The 23,006-nt window shown below is 39.6% G+C and overlaps 1 protein-coding gene across 1 annotated transcript in view; it reads left to right on the top strand.

Moving 5' to 3' along the window:
• LOC127569856 (ephrin type-A receptor 3) overlaps positions 1 to 12,897 on the top strand; it is a 218,258-nt gene extending 205,361 nt beyond the window's left edge. The window contains exons 16-17 of the mRNA XM_052014841.1: positions 3,526 to 3,681; positions 12,046 to 12,897. Of these exons, the coding sequence (XP_051870801.1) occupies positions 3,526 to 3,681; positions 12,046 to 12,151 (262 nt within the window). The 3' untranslated portion in view covers positions 12,152 to 12,897. The remainder of the gene's footprint in view (positions 1 to 3,525; positions 3,682 to 12,045) is intronic.
• The last annotated feature ends 10,109 nt before the right edge of the window (positions 12,898 to 23,006 follow it).

Below are 23,006 nucleotides of genomic sequence, written 5' to 3' on the forward strand. Positions count from 1 at the left end.
TGTTCAGTGACAAGCTGAACCTCCTTAACCTCCTAAGAAAGTATCCTGTTAATAACAGATCCACATTAGCTGATTTAACAGTATAATGTAATACTGTAAAATGTCTTCACACTAGACCTTTTCCAAGCAGTCAAACATTAATTGCAAAAAAGATGAATGGCGATTGATGTTTCTTTCTGTATCTTGCTACAAGTTCCAGATCTAGCTGATAAGCTGAGCTTCCTTGTTTTAAGTATTAAATTGCTAAAGCTGTCTGTGGTCAGGAACTTTTTGATTGCGATAGTAAGGTTCATCATTTGACCACACACAACAGAGTTTACTGCCTTTCCAGGGAACCTTTTTTTCCTTGATTGTGAGTGGCAAATCAATACTTCAGGGCAGATTGGTAAACCTCCAAGGCACAAATTGACCAGTGTTTAATCCAAGCATTGATTACTAACATCGTTTCCTAGCTCAGTTTCACCGCCTCCAGGCCATATTAACTAACCCCGCAGAACTTTCCAGTAATGTTAATCTGTGCAGTGTGATTAACATCGATTAACCCCACAGCCACAATGCAGCAGAAAGCCAAGGAAAAGACACAATTCCAACAGAAGTTCTTCTTATAGTCTTTATTATTCCTTTACCTACATGGACACATTTCATTCTCTTATCCATTGATGCACAAATAATGGCTTGTTTGCAGCAGATTCATTTTGTTAAAGGGCAACCTCTTTTTAAGAGTGATTGCTGCTACCAGCAATATTTTCTACTGTTTGCCCCACAAGCCTGCTATCCCCCCCCATCTTGGAGAATCTAAATCTACAATTTTTTTCAGGTTTGTTTCTTAGAATCAGAACCATCATTTCCTACAACCCACCAGTCAGAGATGAATGGTACGAATTAGGCTCATGGCCAATGGGAGGTTTGACTTTCTTTTCCATTGAACCCAATCAGGCATGGGATAAAGTGAGCTACTGATTGGCTGTGGCCTTGTTCAAGCAACTGCTGAAGGTTATCTTCCTTACCTTCTCATCTTTAGTGCCTCTGCTGACTCAGTGTGAGCAATGCCATGGGAGAGCTGTTAGGAAAGTTTTGAGAGCATCTGGCATACTCCAGATGTCACAGCTCACAGTGTCAGATCATTAAGCAAAAGAGGAAGATAAGCAGCTGCTTCGTCCTTGAGGTCAATTAGGTTAATTGATTCTGTTGAGGTACGTCTGTAAAATGCCCGGGAGCCAGACAATTACAAGCCCAGGCAATCTGCAAACTTCCTTCAGCACAGCAATTAATCTGCATTTGTCCCAAGCAGTAAAAAGATTTGATGATCTTAAAGGGACAGTCCACTTTAAATACATTTCTACATCAGCAGTAAAACAGTGTAGCAAATTGTTCCTCAACTGATATGAGCAACTGTCACTATCATTCACCTTGTCAACCAGTTTACCATAAGTGGTTACAGGAGATCCAGTAAGAAGATTAAATTGCTTGGTGATCCCATATTGTTAAGAAATGAATATTATAAAAAGAAGGCAGTGGGATTCAAATATCTACAGCCCAGTCTATTGGGCTTTTATTGCTTACTTATTCTGTCAGAATTTACACAGGAGCTGCATTTTTGTAAACTTGTTTCTAATAGGAATTCCTTTTGTTTTGCAATTGAAATCCTGTCACAATCTAATTTTAACAAAAATAAAAAGGCAAACATATATATTTGTAAAACAAAATTAAATTCCTCAAGTATCCCACTATTTGGGTTGATTTTATTTAAAGCAAAATGCCCATTATTTTAATGAAATTAAGGGGCTGGTGAAGCTAGTGTTTACCAGACTGCTTGGCCAAGAACCTTGCGTGTACAGTAACTCGATTGAGTTATGACCCAGTCATGGCTTTTAACTTGCTGCAGGAGCTGTACAGCTGAGAGCCAAACCAGAAAGAAACTGTCCAAAACTCCATGGGGGGATAAGGAGAAATGTTAACGTCAGGCCTCATCAGCAAGGGTGTGGCTAGTTTCTCACCATAACAGAGTGGGAAATACTGGCTGGTTGGAGTGGAATTGGGAACATGTATCACAGGCAACAGAAGGCCTGAACAAATCTTCCTGAGAATAGCTAAGGACTTAGAAATGGAGTCTAGAGGGCATCACAGTTGGAGGCAGAGGAGTGTATGGGGCACGTGATCTTCAGAATTTCCCCAAGGGACCTGAAGGAGCACTTTGTCTCATGTGGCCCAAAAGGAAACAAAAATTGATAATTTAGTTTATTATTGTCACAGGGTACAGTGAAAAACTGTGTTTTGCATGCCATCCACACAGGTCATTTCATTACAACAGTGCATTGAGGTAGTACAAGGGAAAACAATAACAGAACATGGAATAAAGTGTTACAGTTATAGAGAAAGTGCAGTGCAGGCAGACAATAAGGTGCAAGACCATAACAAGATAGATTGTGAGGTCAAGGGTCCATCTTATCATACTAGGGAACCATTCAATACTCTTATAACAGCAGGATAGAAGCTGTCCTTGAGCCTGGTGATGCTTTCAGGCTGTTGTATCTTCTGCCTGATGGGAGAGGGGAGAAGAGAGAATGACCCGGGTGGGTGGGGGTCTTTGATTATGTTGGCTGCTTTACCAAGGCAGTGAGAAGCATAGACAGAGTCCATGGAGGGGAGGCTGTTTTCTGTGATGTGCTGAGCTGTAATTAATTAAATAGAATAGCTTCCTAAGCCTCTTCTGGTTTCACCCACACCGCCTAGGTAGCCCAGCAGAGAAGCCAAAATAACCTTCCAGCACTGGTTTTGGATTAAAATTGGAATCAGGTTTGATGATGTAATCACTAACCTTCCCGTATATTTAAATCGGGACTTTGCCGCCTTCCACTGAATATCCCACTCATCTGCTCAGGCTGTAATGTTTATTAATGGTGAATTTCAGTGACCCCAGCACTGGGTTTCCACCAGGCAGGTGGGGTTAAAGCAGGCCCTCTGCAGCCCACCCACACTTCAAGTCCAGTGTCAGCTGACCAGATGGGTTAGAGGAGTCTATGTCGGGCAGCTTCTTAGTTACAGCAGGCAGCAGAGTTGATGGGAGCTGGTCAATGGCAAAATATTGGCAGGGAGTAGGGGTCACCTCAGGTTGTCTTTCGCACTCTTATTGGCTATACTTTCTAGGCAGCTGGAGTCCATGTATAATTCGAAGGACAGGGTCACTCCCTCATCTCAAATGGAATCTTGTGCTACCCATTAGGAGCCAAAAACAAGGATTTTTTTCAAACATACACTTTCCTCAGGGATTGTAAATCTCTTTGTTTTGATTGTTTGCTTCTGTGGAATACTAACCCTGACTGGGTGGTTCGAACTGATGACTGCACAGTGGTCAGTCAATGCTATAATCTGACAGCTTGAACAGGTGAATCCAGAGTGACAGATAAATTCCATGGCTGCGCTGCAAAGCTGTTTGCAGCCTGCAAGCCCCTGCTGATTCTAGTTGATGCTTTCTCATACAATGATCTCTGCTTATTCCTGGCTTCCTGATTTCCTTCCAATTAGACCATCCAATCTGCTGCTTGACCGGAGCAACACAGACGTCACAGCTTTCCGCTCCGTGGGTGACTGGCTTGATGGTGTGCGGATGGGACAGTACAAGGACAGCTTCGTGGGGGCAGGGTACAACTCCTGTGACATGATGGCAAAATTGTCCTCAGAGTAAGATTACCTTTTATCACCAATATATTTTGTTGAAGGTGTATAATGGGCAAAAGTTGGGCTGAGGTCCAGAAGTGACCTGTATCATTACTAATCCGGTCATTATTTTGGTATTGGTATTGGTTTATTATTGTCACTTGTACCGAGGTACAGTGAAAAACTTGTCTTGCATACCGATCATACAGGTCAATTCATTACACAGTGCAGTTACATTGAGTTAGTACAGAGTGCATTGAGGTAGTACAGGTAAAAACAATAACAGTACAGAGTAAAGTGTCACAGCTACAGAGGAAGTGAAGTGCAAGTAGACAATAAGGTTCAAGGTCACAACAAGGTAGATTGTGAAGTCAAGAGTCCATCGCATCGTATAAGGGAACAATTCAATAGTCTTATCGCTGTGGGATAGAAGCTGTCCTTGAGCCTGGTGGTATGTGCCCTCAGGCTCCTGTATCATCTGCCTGATGGGAGAGGGGAGAAGAGAGAATGACCCGGGTGGATGGGGTCTTTGATTATGCTGGCTGCTTCACCAAGGCAACGAAAGGTAAAGACAGAGTCCATGGAGGGGAGGCTGGTTTGCAATTTATAGCAATTGTTAGCAATTTGTTAGCAACATATAGCATAAATATGGAGAGAATTGGGCCTTTATTCATTAATGAGCTCTCCTACATGACCTTAATGCTTAAAATATTACAGAAGCAAACTGATGTCAACGGTTTAGGTTGTGTGGTGCTGGAAACAATTGGAATCATTGACTCCTTGCTCATGTGATGTCCTCCAAAAGAATCCACTCAAGTTTCTTGATCATTCAGCAGGTAACTGAAATGGGTGAGGCCATTTTGAGCTGCATGAAAAGTCAGATTTCAGGCTTGACGGAAAATTTGGACTATATATGAAAACCTGAGTCATGGAGCACTGGGTTGGTACATTTGGCCTTTGTTCAGTTCGAGAGAGTATTAACTGTTCAGGTTGGAGATGCCAGAAACTGCAAATGCTGTAATCTGGAGCGAAAAACAAACTGCTGGAGTAACTCAGCGAGTCCTGATGCTGGGTCTCAACCCAAAATGTTGTCTATCCCTTTGCCTCCACAGATGCTGCCTGACCCACTGAATTCCTCCAGCAGCTTGTTTTTTTTGCCAGCTGTTCAGGTTTCCTACACCTAATGAGCAGTAACAAATGAACGTTAAAGTGCCTTTGACTGTCATGTCTCATGCTTGCCAGCCGAAGGAAGTCAACCTGGTATTGCTTAAGGTCGAGGCTAACGTGATTTGCGTGTGGTCTAGTTCCCTACTTTCACCCATGGAGCTACTTTGGAATATTGTGGTTAGAGTAGATTATGATGTTCTCTGAAATGCACCACATTTGAAGTTCTGAAACACTTTGAGTATGGTTCCTCATGAAAGACGTCTAACTATACTATTTGCCATTGGACTCCAAACTAGTACACTGAACAACATGAAAAATGATCAGAAACAGATGCCTAGAAATTAATCCCTGGTCAGAGCATTAAACCCACTATTTAGTATTGACAGTGCATTTTACGCTGCTTCTGGAATTTTGAGAAGCAAAGCCATAGATGTCCTATACTGCAAACTCTTTAAAGACACTAATTACTTGGCATCCATATTTACAAATAGAAGTGGGAAGCTGTTGGATACAACCTCTAATATCACAGCCCTGCTCACGTTTAAATCTCAAGGACGTAATGGAATAAAATGATGATTAAATTTTGACTCCCCTTGATATAGTGTCTTTAGATTTACACAAAGCACATTACTGTCTCGAAAACATCCTTACAATGTGGTCGTGGCTGTTTTGTGAACAAACACACACACACACACACACACACAATCCACCACTACCTCACAGATGTGCTCTAAACTCTGCCCTTACTATTACATAAGGCTAGACAGCTGTACGTTGTCATTGAGGTTTAAAGGTGATGTCTGGACATTAACTGTCAGGCAGCTCATGCTACTGAATCACAGAACTATGTAACTCTGATAAGATACCTCAAAATGACCTGCTTTACTCAATAAGTGCTGAGAAAAGCCTTAAACAATTAACAATCCACTTCAACAATAAGTATAAACTGAAAGAAAAATCTGTGTCCTTCACTGAACACAAAGTCGCATTCCTTGTGAGATTAGGCTGGAAATCCATTTTTATTGAATCTTTAATTTTCTTACCATTTTATTTAAAAACATTTTCCTTCCAGGCATCTTAATCAACCAATAAGTAGTCCTCCCAAAACATCTGCTGTGATTTTTGCCATAAATGTCTGTAGATTTAATAATAAAAATGAACCCTCTATGAACGTCAAAGGCTTTCAAAGGTGTTGTTTTCAATGTGACATTTTATTAGCCTTTTCTTTATCCATTTTGAAGGTTGGTCCTTATTAATGTAGGAAGGGTGACCTGTGGGCAAACAGTGAATGTCCCTAGCCAGCTGGTTAAGTCCAGCCACCATATTATTTGGTGGTCTGGAAGAGGAAGGTGAGGAGCAAGGTTGGAGCAGACAAGGGGGAGTGCAGGGCAGAACTCAGTCAGTCAAAATCCTCAAGGACTTCTTGTACCCTTTGGTTGGACCATCTGCTGAAGTTGCATTCTTTAACTACAGCCCACCAAAAATGAGTCCTCCAATGATGTTCGAAGCCTGTGGTGTATCATGGGACATTGATTTGTCTACTGAAGGGTCCTGCCTCTGACTCACAAAAGCCCTCTAACTTCCCAAGAACCACTGATCCTTCCACTAATTAAAGAAGTTCATTATAATTTCTCTTATTCTCTCCTGATCTTTCAGTAATCCTTGAGAGGCCATTGGCATTGGATTAAAATCAGGAAAACCTGAAGAGCTAAGGAAATACATTCTAATAAAAAGGGAAAAAAATCTACACGAAATTATCCAATGGATTCTAGGTAACTATGCAGTCAATCCAAGAATAAGTTACAAGGTATTGAACCATTACCAATATCTCCCACTGGCCCTGTATAGATCCAAACAGAGCAATCAATAGATAAACTCAACTCAGCCATATTTTCACTTAAAATACTCAGTAGGAAGGAGTAAGATACTCCATTACCAAGATACCTCCAAGCCAACAGTGCAATTTAGAACTCCTTCCACCTATGTGAACCTTTTTGAGTTGTTGAACTCCTTTGGATTGAGTTTTCATATAAATGTTGAAAATTGACCGTAGTAGGATTTGCAAATGAGCCATTTTACTCTCTAACTTCAAGGTATCTAAATCCATGGATCATATTTCTCAGCGAACTGATGACAATGTTTTTCAAGATTATGAGGAAATGGCCATTTTTATTACATGTACGGAACATCAGATATCAATGAAACAGAATTGCTTGCTAAGTGCAAGCCATAAAATCTGCCTAACATTTAGTGCTGGGATCACGTAGTTAAGATATTTAAATTGGCTCAATGTCCAGATTGGGTCTTTAAATAAATCATCATTTCACCAACATTCTTCACGTGGTATGGCATTTTACAAGTTACTTGTGGAATCAGAACTGGGTTTGTAAGTAGACTAAGACTGAAGCAGGTTAGTAGTGTGGCTAAACTTGTCCACTGCCCCATTCTGACTGAGCTCCATTTTAACCACACAGATATTTTCTGTTGGCTGAAGCCTTCACTAAAGGCAGATGTAACCTCACAAATCTGAATCCTGTGGGATAATTACAATCCCAATGCATAACCTCAGAAGTTCCGTTCAGCAACAGAGATGCCAGTAAAATGCAGTGGGATTGGTCTCTGAGGCACGGAAGCACTATTTAGAGGCTGCTCAACTGCAAGCATTAGATCACAGAGTAGGCATGCCATGTGTGTTGTTTGGATTCAGAGTGGCACAGTGATTTAGCTAATAGAGTTTCTGACTTACAATTTCAGAGACCTGGGTTCAATACTCATCTTCAGTGCTGTTTGTGTGGAATTTGCACATTCTCTCTGTGACCACTGGGTTTCCTCCAGGTGGTCCAATTTCCTCCCACCATCCCAATGACATGCAGGTTGGTGGGTTAACTGGTCATTGTAAATTGTCCCTGGTGTGTTGGTGAGTGGTAGAATCTGGGGAGAATTGATGGGAATATACGAAGAATAAAATGGGTTAAGTGGAGGGTTAGTGTAAATGGTGCTTGATGGTCGGTGCAGACTCGATGGGTTGAAGAACCTGTTTCCATGGTGTAATACTCCAAGACAATCTGATGATCCATGTTTTAATCTTTGAGATCAAGTCCTTCTTGCATTTCTTTGCCTTTCTCACCTTTAGGAACTTAGGTCTACATGGGTAATACTGCAACCAGTTCAATTTTCTGCTGTTTCACTTGGAGGCAAAGGAACAGTTTAGTTATCAGTGCCAATAGCCACTGCAGATGACAGCAAGTGAGGGAGCTACTTTGTTCAGCATTGGGGGATGCTCAAGGTTATTGGGGGGGGAGGGGAAGTGCAGTTGCAAATGGGGACTTGGCCTGTAACCTTCAATGCCTTGGCAATTCAAGTGCTTATCCCAATACTTCCTAAATGTTATGAGAGTACCTGTCTCCACCACCTTCTCAGGCAGTGTGTTCCAGATTACAACCAACTTCTGAGGAATTATTTTTTTCCTCAGTTCTTCAAACCTTCTTACTCTTCACCTTAAGTGATAGCCTCTGGTTTTAGACAGGTTTGTCACGGGGTAAAGTTTCGAACCATCCACCCTATCTTTGCCCCTCATAATTTTGAATGCCTCTATCAAATCCCCCCTCAGCCCCCTCCACTCCAAGAAAACAAACCCAGCCTTTCCAGCCTCCTCATAACTGAAATGCTCAGTTCCAGGCAACATCCTGGTAAATTTCCTCTGCGCCCTTTCCCGTGCATTCACATCCTTCCTATAGTGTGGTGACCAGTACTGCACACACTGCTCCAGCTGTGGCCTAACCAAAGTTTTATAGAATTGTACCAAGGCCTCCCTGCTCTTAAATTCTATGCCCTGGCTAATAAAGGTAAGTATCCCATATGACTTCTTCACCATGTCCTGTAACTGTATCTTGAGCCTGTTATTGTAAGTGGAAGTTAGCAACACTGCAACCTAATACAAGGTCTAGCCCAGGTTTCATTACAAGTCTGACTCTACCTTTCCTATTTTTATCAAAGGACATGGTCATGTCCCAGTGTGTTTGTGATTGGGTGAAATTTCTCTCAAGAGAAAAGCACGTGATGAGATGCTGAAGTGTTGAATATTAAAATGTTATAAATGGCACGAGGCTAACATTATTTCCAATTGCTTTAAAAGAGGCTATTTATGGTGCATTTCAGCACCATTGTTAAGACCTGCTGAACAGAATCAAAGAGATTTTTTTCCTTCAATGACACTGGCAAAGGCAAGTTCAAACAAGGATTTGTCCTTTCACTGAATGAGATGGCTCTTACCAGCTCTTTGGATCACTCAGTGATAGCAAAGACAACACAGTGAATTGAAGGTTTAATTCGCATTTTGAGGATTTTCAAAATGTCTCTAGAGATGGATCTGTGCTGCGCTCATACAGTTGGGATTATTGAAGTGCCCACTAGATGACTGCACATTCACACTGAATGAATGCTCACTTGTGCTGAGTTATTGACCACTTCCTGCAATAAGCTAAATGAAAAAAAATTGTCATAAAATGAAATTTGATAAGCACAATATATTTGCCTTATGTGGGATTAAAAGAAAAATTGTTTGGTGCCCCATCTGTTTGAAGAGACAAGAGATCGATTAGTTTCCAAAATTATAGTTATGGGACAAAGAAACAAGGGTCGGGGTTTCTTAGGCATATACAAATGGTAACCTTGGTTAAGAGTTTGGAAAGAAGTTTTTTACATGTTTTAAACTGTTGCAGAGTAATGGTAACATTGACAACAAGATAAATATTTCTGAGCATCAAACAGTTTTTCTAATCTATAAACAAGGCAACTAGATCTTGACCAAGTAAGTTCAAAACAGAAAGTGTGTGCTACTGTACCTAACAAGTTCTGATTAAGGGGTTAGCGGCTTACAAAGGCACCCCTGGGAGTTTTCTGCACTGCCAAATGTTACCCTTTCCAGGAATAAACACTGCTGGTAAAAATTAACAATTATAAACAGAGATGGAAATCAGAAACTTGGCTACTTAGACCAAGAATAAGTAGATTGAATTTTGTCTGCACCCATGCCCAGGGAACAAATGGCTCATATCAACTTTTCCAATCTGCAGCGTATTAAAAGAAGCAATCCTTTCCAATTTAGCTAAAACTGAATGGTTTGTTTTCAATAAAGAATCCAATTACAGTATTAGGAAAAGGGAAGTCACAGAAGAAACTTACATACCTTGTGAAATTACCAGGAAAAGTCCATTTCCAAGACCAATGATATTTATATACTTCTGATTGTTTCCAAGAAGGTTCCTTCTGTCTCTTTTTCTTCTTTTTGTTTGATTATATTTTGATTATGCTCATTGGTTTCAGGGTGGAAATTTGTCCTCTGTTTCAGTTGCAGGCATTAAATATGTAATGCAATAGCACAAATACATTGAACTCCACTTGACTTCAGTGGAGCTGTATTCTAGAAGCAGCATTCAATTAGCATTCAATACTACAAAACAATTTGTCCCGTACAACAAAGGACCTCACAATATCCGCACTTGTTGGTCATGAATCTGACAGTATTACACAGAGCAAGCCTACATACTCCACCCCAGGGTGTTCTTAGTCTCAACTTCAAACTCAAAGAAGTAACTTGCCTCATGTATCAGTGGAATATTTTCTTTCCTTTCCCTGCACCAGTTGTTCTGTGGCCTTTCTAAGTGAGACTATAAATTACTACTGAGGTTGAGACAGTTCTTTCATGAAAGGTTGGACCTGATGGGATTGAGACAGAGCAAATACATTTGATATAGGATGCCTCCATCCATCAGAGAGAATAGACTTTCATCCCATTCATCTGAATCTTAGAATCTCAACCGTCAAACCACCTAACCTCTCCAAACTTTTCTCACTTTACAATTTTTGATAGATCATCTGACCTATGTTATTACAAAGATGGTTAAGTTCTCTTCAACTGCTTTAACTGCTCTAATATTTACTTAAATATTCCAAGGTGTGACTGAAAACATTTCACAACTCTTCAGTAGTATCTTGTTGAACATGTGTCTGAGATGGATCAACAGAACATTCAGATATGTTTGTCAGTGTGGTGTTAGAGCCCAGTTTGACTGCTAGTCCCCATTGAGCCATCTGATCTCAGCCAAAGATGTAACAGAATGGGACCCTGTATCTCTGATGGTGGTGGTGGTTCCTGAGCAAATCTGTATTTGACAGGCCAAGATCAGGGTCAGTTCTAATGGTGCAGCTCAATCAAGGATCCTGTTGTACTTGCCATGGTTCATACACAGAGAATAGCCCTGTAGCACATTGCCTTCATGTTCTATCATATTGCTCTGAAAATAAAGAAAGCAAACCACTTGGGACCTGATTTTCCAAGAAGTTGAACGTGGCAGCAAAACAGCAACCATTCCCTGGGTGCCCAGCACCAGCTTCATCGGGAGTTAACTGAGCACCCCCCAAAACAAGCTAGCAGATATTTACAAACGCAAGATTAAAGTCCTAAAGAATGACAGGAACCTGGAGCAATTTCCAGATACAAGTGGATGGGAGTGCACTGGGCTGCTGAAGGCTCCCCAAGAAAAATGCATGCACCTTCGATTCGGGTGGGTGGTGAATTTATGGCGCGTCAAGGGGAGCAGGAATCCTGCCACTCAGTAGAAGGGTTGAAATAATCATCTTATTTTGTAGCCATAATTTTATACAAGGTCATTTCACCAGTTTGCATGTGACCAAACTACAATGCTTGGCTTTTACAGTCCCAGATCTTTTACATTGACCTCAGTCCATACTGTTGCATATTCTGTGTGTCACACATTAATCAAAGTGTTGAAGGAGAGTCCCCACGTGCCTTTGCTATTAGATTCCAATATCACTTAGTACAGCTGTGGCTCAACTAGGTCAGCACTTTTGATGTTGAAAAGAAATAACTTTAACGTGTAGATGCAATAAAATGAATAATTGGTTTCAATTTCCATATGTCTTCTGTTCCGTGTCAGTAGATGGCAGGCTGTGGTCAGCACAATAGGCCACAACACAGGAAGAAATCTGCTCGCTTCATTTAGGCTGAACTCACACTGATATGAAAAGACTTCCTGAAGGAAAACTCACTGCTTTTACTTTCACTAAGCTTTAGCCTCTGGAGTTATACTGCCACTTTTGTGTTTGTGTGCCCCAAAATCACCTTTTATCAATATAAACTTCGCAATATAAGTGGACCCTTAACACCATTACTTATTATTGTTGTGTCTTCCTTTGTAGTGATATAATGAAGCTCGGAGTTACCCTTTCTGGACATCAGAAAAAGATGGTGAGCAGCATTAAGCAATTGGAAACACACACAAAGAACAGCCCAGTTCCAGTGTAAACTGAAAACCAAGCCTTTGTGCATCAGACTGCAATGCAACAAGGAATTAACCAATGAGAATGATACCACAATGATATGGTGACTGTTAATACTATGGAGGTGATGATATGGGAAACCTGGTTTGGTCAGTTGATGTGGTGCGTGAAAGACTTTCAAGCTCTTTAAGTGTAAATGCCTTAAGCAAAAGGAATGATGGCTCTGTTTTCTACCTTTTTTATATATTTAAAAAAAGGTGGTATGTTTAAGTATTATTTATGATGGTAAGAGAATTAAAATCACAAAAACTTTCAGCGCGCAGGCAACAGAAAAAATCTAGTTAAAATCTGTCATGGGAAAGAGAAATTTCTTTTTTTGTTTTAAATAAAAGAAAAGTATTATAGTTAGAGAGGTAAACGAACTTTTGGACAAGTGGTAAACTGATCTGTGAGTTAGAAGCAATGGAAATGGTGCAAGTGTGCGTGTGGCTTTCAGTTTTTAAATTGGTTAAATTATTGAAATGAGGCCGATTAAAATTTTGCGCAATACTGTAGATTTTTCACAGTGATTGAAAAGTTTAATGAATATCTTGCAGCATTATGTCTTAAACAATTTATAGTCCATATTTTAGACTTTGCTGTCAAAGTGAAGCCCCCTCCCTCAACTTTTCCTATTGTTCTGCCATGTTGGAGTGTGCACAGCCGATCATTAAACATTATCCTGTACAAGGTAACCCAATTTCACGTCTTAAAATGTTAATTCATTTTTCAAAAAGGATCTGTTTCCCCCACAGTATTGAAAATTTTGTGAAATATGTATTATCTACATTAAATTTTTTATCTATTTTTGTCACAATACTTTGCCATTGCTCTTATATTTAATGTCTACATTATTAACACACACATGCTTGAATTTTAACCCAGAATTGTAGCCTATGCAGTCAAAATAGTTTAATTTTTGAGGCTTGAATTGGTAGGTTTGCATGCGAAAGTTCATTGCATAGTTGTTCACTTCTTTCTGCTAATCCCCTTTGGATTAAGGGGTATTTATTTTGCACCCTCTCCAAAAATAACATAAGATTAGAAGTTTCCAATTCCTTCCGTGTGTGCCATAAATGCAGACCCTGTCCATGTGTTCAACATATTGTTCTGAGCCTGTTCCGTTTGAGCCAGCATTAGAGTTTATAGAACGTCACCACAAGGTGAAGGAAGGGATGGATTTCACAGCAGTAGAAAAGGTTGCTCAGTCCTTAAAGGATTACAATGCAGACAAGGTCCAAGTTTCAATGTACGTACAATTCAAAAAGTCACTGTAATATCTCCTGAGACTGGTGGTGCCATCCCAAACCATGTACAGATTCTTTTGACGAATTCAATCTACTACACACTAGTGGGTTGTTCAGAAGGAGTACATTTTATGGTTGAATTTATAACTTCTTAGCAACCTTTCCTGAATTCCCGTAAAGTATTACAAATTAGAGGCCTTAATATCCATCAATGGGTTTATGTCAGTGCAATGTGTTTGTAACATCTACTGATGTTGAATACAGTTCCAGCCAAAAATAGCTGATGGCTCAAGAGAAATTATAAAGCTCATAAATTAATACTGGGTCTTGGGTCTATCAGGAAATCCAACACTAATGAAATAGCCAATGCAACTTGCAGGCTTCAAACCGTTACAATGTGTACACATTATTATTCACAAGCCTTCTTCCTGTGGCTTTTTACCAGTGTGCAGAGAAAGTGGATTTAGAATGACCTTAACCAGATCTTAGTGTGAATGTCATTCAGATCATGTGTCAATTTGGATAGCTCTCTATTCTTAGCATTGGCAATTTGCCATTCCAGAATTGATGTCTGGATCTCTGGAGAGTGATGGACTTTCCATGAGTAAGTGCAGGAGCATGCACCATTTATTACACCAAGTCAAAATTTATATAAAGAAAATGTCAGAATGTGAGTGTGATTAGAATGCAAAGGTGGCAATTTTAAAAATAGAAAAGTGATGAGAAAGAGAGAAGCATGTTAAACAGAATTCCCTTCTTAGGATGTAAGTAGCTCACTTGATGCCACGCTTACCTCCAGGTCAAGGCTCATAGCTGGGCTTGAATGCACAATGTGCCTGGCACATCCTCAGTACTGAAGGAGTTTTGCATTGGTGTAATTGCTGCCTTTCAATGAGTTTTGAATCCAGTTCTTCTATCTGACTGTTCAGTCAGTGATTGCAGTCCCTGGCAATATTTTTCACCAGACGCATTCGTCCCTTAACAAAAAGATATAAGCTGATTATTTGTATCAAGAAATTGTATGGGCTGTTTCTATAGCTACAATCACTGAACCTCAAAGAAGTTCCATATGTAAAGCCTTGGGTATTAGAATGATGCAACACTGGATGTAAGATTTATTATAGAGGTTTTCTTCCCCAACAAGTAAGGAAATGGCCCATTGAACTTGATAGAACAATAATGTAAGCAATTACAACCTGCCAAGTGTATGGATTATAAACTCTTAAAATGTGCTGATCACATTGGTATAGTTGCAACCAGCTGCAAAAATAATTAAAATGATGGCAGACATGCTGATATCAGAATAAGTGAAATACAAGATTCATGAAGAAATATGGTTTCAGTGCTTTGCTAAGAACGGCCAAGTTCCTGTTTACAGTGAGAATGGGGTATGTAAAAGCAAAATGTTCCACATGCTGGAAATCTGAAATAAAATAGTGCCAATCAACAGACATGGCCTTGGTTTAACAGAAAAGTAGTGCCTCCAACAATAGAAGGCTCCTTCAGTACTGCGTTGAAATCTTAAACTTGATTTTTTGCTCAGACCTCTGGAGATTCTGCAAATACTGACTGGGACAGGCTGCATCAGTGCATTGTGAAACAGTTCACAGTTCAGGTTGATAACATTTCAGAATAGGTATATTGGCGTGTGTATGTTTTAGTCCACCACAGATAACAATGAAACAAGATGACATCAGTTAAATAGACTTTGCTGCATTAAAATCTTGATTCAAATTTCACTTGTTTACTTCTGGCAATTGGAATTGTTACTTAATGCATGATATTTCCCCATAATTCACAAATGACTGCAAATGATCTCTTGCTAAACATCTTACCGGTATGTAACAATCATTGATTCTTTACCAGGAACCTAGCCATCTCTCATCTTCCTGGAGAAGTTAAGATATCTTTATTAGTTACATGTATATCGAAACACACAGTGAAATACATCTTTTGCTTAGAGTGTTCTGGGGGCAGCCCGGAGTTATTGTATAGTATGCAGACTTCATTAGCAATTAAAGAAAGATGGGGACACTGGAAGTACTCAGCAGGTCAGGTAGCATCTGTGAATTGAGAAAAAGTTAATGTTTCAGGTGAATTAAGAAAAAATATAACTCTTTTGCTTTTCAATGTGCACTTATATTGTGGCTGTCATGTCTTCAGGGCACCCAAGGCACTTTACAGCCCATGAAATACTTTATAAAGTTTAGGAATATAGGAAATGCAGCAGCCAATTCATTCACAGTAAGGTCTTTACAAATAGCAAAGACCTTCCATGCTCTACTTTGAAATAGAACCATTAGGCATGCTGAAAATAATGCCAATTAACCAGAATGGGCAGACTTGGTGTAAAGTCTCATCAGAAAGAAGACACCTGTTGAGTGCTCCCTTAGTAATGAGCTGAAACATCATTCCAGATTTTGTGCTCAAGCTTCTGGAATGGGGATCGATCCCATACCAAGAGTGTACCAGAAGCCATGGCTGATGGCTCCTTGAACTACTGCTGACAAATTTACCAATGTAGTCACAAGCCACACTGAAGACTATCAATTCCAGTGCTACATCTTCTATAGACCACTTTGCAACAGTTTTTTGACTCTTCCTGAGTTATGTGATAACATTTGAGACATATACAGATACGTTAAGGTAGCCATTGAATGCAAAGCACAGCAGACAACACCTGGGCTTGGAACTGGACTCTGCGTTCATGGAGAAAGCAAAATTTAACATTGCAGAAAGTGCAGGTGGAAGGAGCCACTATTTCTCAGATCCTAAAAAACACACAGAGGATCTCTCAGCCACATGAACTCTTTATAAACTTAACCAACCACACTGGGGTTAAGCAGTACAGCACTGAGCACAGGTGTTGTGCGGCAGCCTCCTGGAGGTAGTCGGAGCACAGTCACATCTATCAGCTTCAGAGCATTCCTGTCTCTACTATTATACTGCTATTTTCTCATCAATCCAGTCCAGAAATTATTCCCCTTCAGTGCCAAAGTGGTAGTAAAATTTCAGCTCGAAATCTTTCCACAGATATTAACTGCTGTGTATAGAACAGTTTACATTTCAAAATCACTTTGGTTTAAGCATAACAATGTTCTGCAGAACAGGTCACAGACTTCAACAGAACGTATTTTATTGTTTAACCATGTAACTGAAGTGGCTATTAAATATTATTATAATGTGGATGCCAAAATAAATCCAGGAGAGTATAGCATTTCATTTGGATTAGCTGGACTGCTTTGTACTGGTGTACCACTATTCAAATTACTTAAGAAAAATGACTGGGGTGTTACTGAGGGTCCTACTAATTAGGGGGCAGTAAAGTCAGTTGTCACTGTCTTCACTCAGCATCAGAAACAAAACTGGGTCTGTGGCTTTACTATCCAATTAGAATGAGTGATGTTTCAGTGTACATTTTGGAAGGAGCCCACTCTCCAGCTGTGCAAAGTATCGGGTCCCTTTTAATATGTACAGAAAATGCTGAAAATACTCAGGAGGTCAGGCCATACCTGTTTGAAGAGAAAAAGAATTAATATTTCAGGTTGAAAACCATTCATCAGAACATTAATTCTGTTTCTCTTCCCACAAATGTAGCCTGACCTGCTGGTTATTTCCATCATTTTCTGTTTTTTATTTTAGAATTCCGGCATCTGCAGGTTTTTTTTACTTTCATTTTGAGATGGGTGTCCTTTGATGTAACTATAACCCGATTGCCATTTCCAGGAATTTAATCAATTCCATTGGCAATCAATAAGAACAAGACCCTCCAAGGATACATTGTAAATTATACTTCTCCACTGGGACCCACACAAGTAACCTGCAGTCTCAGATGCTCCTCTGCATCATGGATTTCCCCAAGACTCTGGACTTCCTCCCTCCACAGTTTACCTCGTGAGCTCCAACTTTATTTGGGCTTGTTTTTCAGGTTTCAATCAGGTGCAGGGAAAACAGTTGATTTTCAATGAAGCAACATCCTCAAAGTGTCAGGAGACACCTTCATCAGCAGAACACATAGCTGATCATTACACTTGGCCCTTGTGATGGACAGAGTTCAAAATCAACCCCAATATTTCCAGAGATTTGAAAAAACAGAGAAAAGTGGATATCCTTGCAATAAATTACTTAGATTTGATTAGCCTCTTAGAAAAACTGGAAGAATTACATTTCATCAGGATGTATAGAAATGAGCTGACTGATTACACAGTCTGAAGAACATTACTAAATAGAATATAATTTTTCTCCTCAATTATTTTGAAAATTGGGTGCTCTTTAGTTAAATTATCTGACATCAATTGCTGTAGTTTCCATTTTCTATTGAAGTCATGTTATAAATTCTTAGCTATAGAGTATCAACAACTGTAATTAAAATACATATTTTAATAATAATCCTGGACTCTAGTTATTCACTCCAAACTGTTTTCAACACCAATATATTTTCTGCCCTGTTCTCATGTTCTGTCACGACAATAATTTCATGTTGGATATACTAAATTTGGAAGCAGTCTCAGTGGCTTCAATAAAGTGAGTAAATTTTTCACATAAGAGCTCGTAAAGATAGGGAAAATAACATCCACCTAAAACATAGCTGAAGACAGTTGCTCAGCCATTCTGGGAGCCTATCTCAGCCATTGGAGGTACTCCCAGCCAAGTTCACTATTTCCCAAAAGTGTTTGCTGTTATCATGGTTTGTTCTATTTGTTTGCAAGATGAAGACATCAGTAGCATGCTGAGCATTTATTGCCCATCCCTAATTGCCTTTGAGAAAATGGCAGTGACCTGCCTTCTTGAACAGCTGCAGTCTGTGGGGCACAGGTAATCCCTCTGTTAGCACGGAGTTCCAGAATTTTGATCTGGTATTTATAGAGGAGGCTGACGCATGTCTGAGTTACAATTGTGCGAGATTTGGATGGGAACTTGGAGGTGGTAGTGTTTCCCATCATTCCCATGCACCTGCTGCCCTCTGAGCTGGAGGATACCATGGGAAGTGTTGTCAAAGGCAAGTTGGCAGTTGCTGCAGTGTATTTTGTAGATGGTGCATGCTACATCCACGTCAGTGAATGTTTAAGGCAATGGACAGTTTGCTAAACCAATATACTACTATAACTTAAGTATTTAATGTTATATTTCAATAGTAATTGTCTTAATAAACATATGTGTAGATTTTTGTGTTCCTCTGGAGAACAAAATACTTTAGTTTTGATATCCACCTTTAGAACCACTTTCAACTTTTACTCTGGGTGAATAGTATTCCACATCATTCTGCTCTACCATTAATACATATATTTTAAGTGTATTCAAACTCAGTTTAACATAACTCTAATTGGAAAAATCCAAGCAATTGTCTGGATATCGTGTACCCCAACAAAAGTGTGTTAGACAAGTGTCTGGGTGACTCAGTTAAAAATATATACTGCTTCACTTCTTGCATTCAGAAATACAAAAAAATCAGTGAAGGATACCAGGCCTCTCAAAGTTTTACAACCACCAATATTAACTTGTGAAACTCTTTTTGATGGCTGTTCTCCTGCTGTTGATGTGACTCACAATTGCGGAGGGATTCCAGAGGTATTGCGAATCCAAAGTTTCATGACCAGGCAGATCAAGCATTTCGTCCACTTGCTGGAAGCCTGGAGCAGGTTCTGAAGATCTGAGGATTTGTGGTGATGTAATTCTTTGATGATTCAAGCAACCAATCCAGGGAGCTGGTGATATGCCAGTTCCCAGTGCCTGTTAAATATAGTATGCATCAAGGTGCAGAAGTAGCTCGAAGCAACGTGGGGAGGTTGAGTGAAGAATTAATTTGGCAATAATCTTACTGACAGTTGGCAATTTAATTATATCAGCTCATTTGTGCAATTACCACCGTTTTCATGCCTGTTCCTCTTCTCTTGTCCTCCCACTGTTTACCGCCAGTTATCCAGCAAATAACCCATCCTTCAAATTTAACCAATGCTCTCTATCCTTGCAAGAACACCCCCATCCACTCAAAACCTGTTGATGTGCAAATCTTGTTCATGATTCTTCTTGTTTTATTAAAACAATACACATTCATAATTCTGTTTAAAACAGTTCAGCTACAGAGAGATGGGAATAGTATTTAGTTATGAAGTTGCAGGAACCAGCAACTGAATGAATACACATACTTCTACTCGGTGATCACTCTATTTAAGACCTTTAGCAGGAAGCTCGACAGCAACAATGAGCTGTGATTGAAGCTGAATGTGCAAAAAAGAATAACAATAGGGAATTATAGACTGAAAGATTTGATTTATAGAAACTTCACCTGTAAATGAGCTTACTAGGGACAGGTCTCAGTGCATTCCAGCTCATTTGTCGTGCTTGGCTTCCCCTGTCAGCCTTCGGTATCACAGCAAAGAAAGTGAATTATCAGCAATCTAAGCCAAAGTACCTTTGTGGTCAAGTTAATCTCCAAGGCCTAAAATATGATCAGGAAAGTCCTAGGTTTGATTCAAGGCTTAAGTCAGTTCTGATTCACAAAGGATTCCACAAGATCTCAATGAACTCTTGAGTGATTTAAGAGCATAAGGCTAGACATTTTCTTACCAAACTGCCTGCTACATTGTGAATGGGAGCAAATGAAATCTCGCTGATCCCCATCCCCGCTATTACTGATGCTGGAGTTTGACATTTCTTAAATAGGTAAAGATGATCTTTCATTTTCTCGCTCCAGAAAATAATTCATGCTACACCTCTAATCTTTTGAAACTGTACTAAAATTCTAATTATAAGGCATTTATCTTAAAACCAATTTGAATAACAATATTATAAAGTAACATCAAAAAGTAAAAACCCCTTGTAATGAAAATCAACAACATTCTTGATCAACACTGTCCACTAGTTGACATTAAAAATGCAAAATTAGAATGACTGTCAGCTTGCAGCGCACTGCGTAGAGGGACCTGCGGAGTAATGCTGCTTGCTGCTGACCTTGAAGAAAGCTACCTACAAAAACCCAGCAACCTCTGTGGGAATGTGCTGGGCTGTAATTTCCTACAATTTCCTCTATTCAATTTTTCTGACAAGAATTTATTATAAAAACTTAAGGGTGGAAAGATTTAAACTTTTTTAAACTTTATTTATACAGCACGGTAACAGGCCCTTCCGGCACAACAAGCCCACGCCGCCCAATTACACCCATGTTAACCTACTAACCCATATGTCTTTAGAATGTGGGATGAAACCGGAGCACCCAGAGGAAACCCATGCAGAATGTACAAACTCCTTATAGACAATGGCGGGACTTGAACCCCGATCGCTGGCACTGTAATAACGTTACGCTACCGTGCCGCCCACAAATGGAGTAATATAATGTGTTAGTTGTGGATTATTTGGTATACCTTTAGCATACTCCTGATATTCTTGAAGTATAAACGAGATTTTGAGGTATAGATTACTACCATTTGCTGGTGTATCTCATGTTCAGATGCATGGAGTGCTATTGCCACCAAATATGGAATTTTGAATTAAATACTGCCAACATAGTGGGTTAGAATGTGACTAGTGGGTAAATGATGGACGATCATTACATGTCCTATTGATACCTAAAATATATTGTGTAGAACCTCAATTAAACTACCAGAGTGTGTTTTGTGATGAGCCACTAAGCAGCATGATGGGCAAGAAATAGGAAGTCCAGCAACTTGATTTACAATGAAAATCACGATAATGATGAATGAAATCAGCAGGCCAGGCAGCATCTGTGGAGAAAAGCATGTGGTCAACGTTTCCGGTCAGGACCTTTCCTCATACGGGTCAGACCCAAAACGTTGACCACCTGCTTTTCTCCATAGATGCTGCCTGGCCTGCTGAGTTCCTCCAGCATCATCATGTTTATCATCTAGATTCCAGCATCTGCAGTCCTTTGTTTCTCTAGTTCAACTTGATTTACAAACTTTGTCTGCCCCAGTCTTGCACTGCAGTTTGACTTGCTATTGTCCAATATCCTTACGTTGAATTTTAGTCTTTTATTTAAATAGTCAGAGAATTACCAAGTTGCTTAAATATTCTCACAAATTGATTGATGTAAATAGAATGAAGGAAATACTGCACAATCCTGAAACCACTAATATATGAACAGTGAATTAGATAAATACATAATTTGAAGTAAACTGCAATTAGCAAACCAAACTGCTCCAACCTATATTACGACTTATTCTTAATGTACAAGATATTGGAGTATAGTTAATACAGCCCAGGGGGTGGTAACATCCCAGGGGTCTTCAGGAAATTTCAATGACTTACTTTTGCTCTGAGAAAACACATTCCTCCCAGGGCGTTATACTGAACCATTCACTCAGAACATTTTTTTTAAATAAGATATCTTTATTAGTCACATGTACATCAAGACACACAGTGAAATGCATTGTTTTTGCGTAGAGTGTTCTGGGGGCAGCCCACAAGTGTTGCCATTCTTCCGGCGCCAACACAGCATGCCCACAACTCCTAACCCGTACGTCTTTGGAATGTGGGAGGAAACCGGAGCACCCGGAGGAAACCCACGCAGACACGGGGAGAACATACAAGCTCCTTACAGACAGCAGCCAGAACTGAACCCTGGTCGCTGGTGCTGTAAAGCATTATGCTAACCGCTACACTACTGTGCCTGCCCATTTCCGCATTTATCCACTTTCCTGTGTCAGTGTTAATCAGAACAATAATTAGACTGTTGGATTTTTATTATAACGGGGTTTTAGAATCCATGGGCTAACAAAAAGAAAATAGGAATATTAGGGTTTCGTGTCTTTGTGTGTGTGCGCCCGCGTGTGTGTGTATGTGTGTGCGTGTGCATGCGTGCACAACCATTAGGAGGAGGATTGGGTGATAAGTTCCATGGTAAAATATTCTACAGGTTCAGATGTGAAGAATGGAGACTTTGGTGGACTACTAAAGATCATTGAACAAAATCCCAGTGTGAGATGGATCCTTCAAAAGGTGGTAGTAGGTTATGGGTAGGTGGGAGAAGCGGCATGATGAGAAGAACTACAAAAGAGTAAAAGGGATTCACCAATGTTATAGTATTATACACAGGACTCACAATATTTGTATGGATACATGTTTTACAGAATCAATTCTGAGCTTGAACTGCATAATTATAGACCACAGCTTGCTTGTTCCTCTTGCACATTGTGCATTCCATCTATCCATCTTGACACATCATTACTTTTCTTTAAATATGAATACATTTCCCAGGAAAAATGTATTTCTTTGAAAATTAAAAATACAGGTGACTATTTTTTTCTACTGTCACATGGAATATTTGAAATCTCTTACAGTATTCTCTGTACACATCTAGATAGTGCAAATAACTTACTGTGCATTAGAGGTACTGAAATAATGTGGGCCATCCGTTTGTACCTGAAATATGGTATTACACTGTGTAACCAATTAGTTAACTAAGCTTGATCTGAACAAATACTCCAATTATAAATGCATCATATTATGGCTTTGTCATAATATGCTGGTATTATTTATTTTTGTTGACATTATGCAGTACAAGTATTAGTTCCATTGTGTTTATACCCAGTGTTAATTATTAAATGAAGTTAAGAATCTGTAATGTTTAGAAGCTCA

Source organism: Pristis pectinata, chromosome 4 (assembly GCF_009764475.1).
Source record: "Pristis pectinata isolate sPriPec2 chromosome 4, sPriPec2.1.pri, whole genome shotgun sequence".
NCBI classification, from domain to species: Eukaryota; Metazoa; Chordata; class Chondrichthyes; order Rhinopristiformes; family Pristidae; genus Pristis; species Pristis pectinata.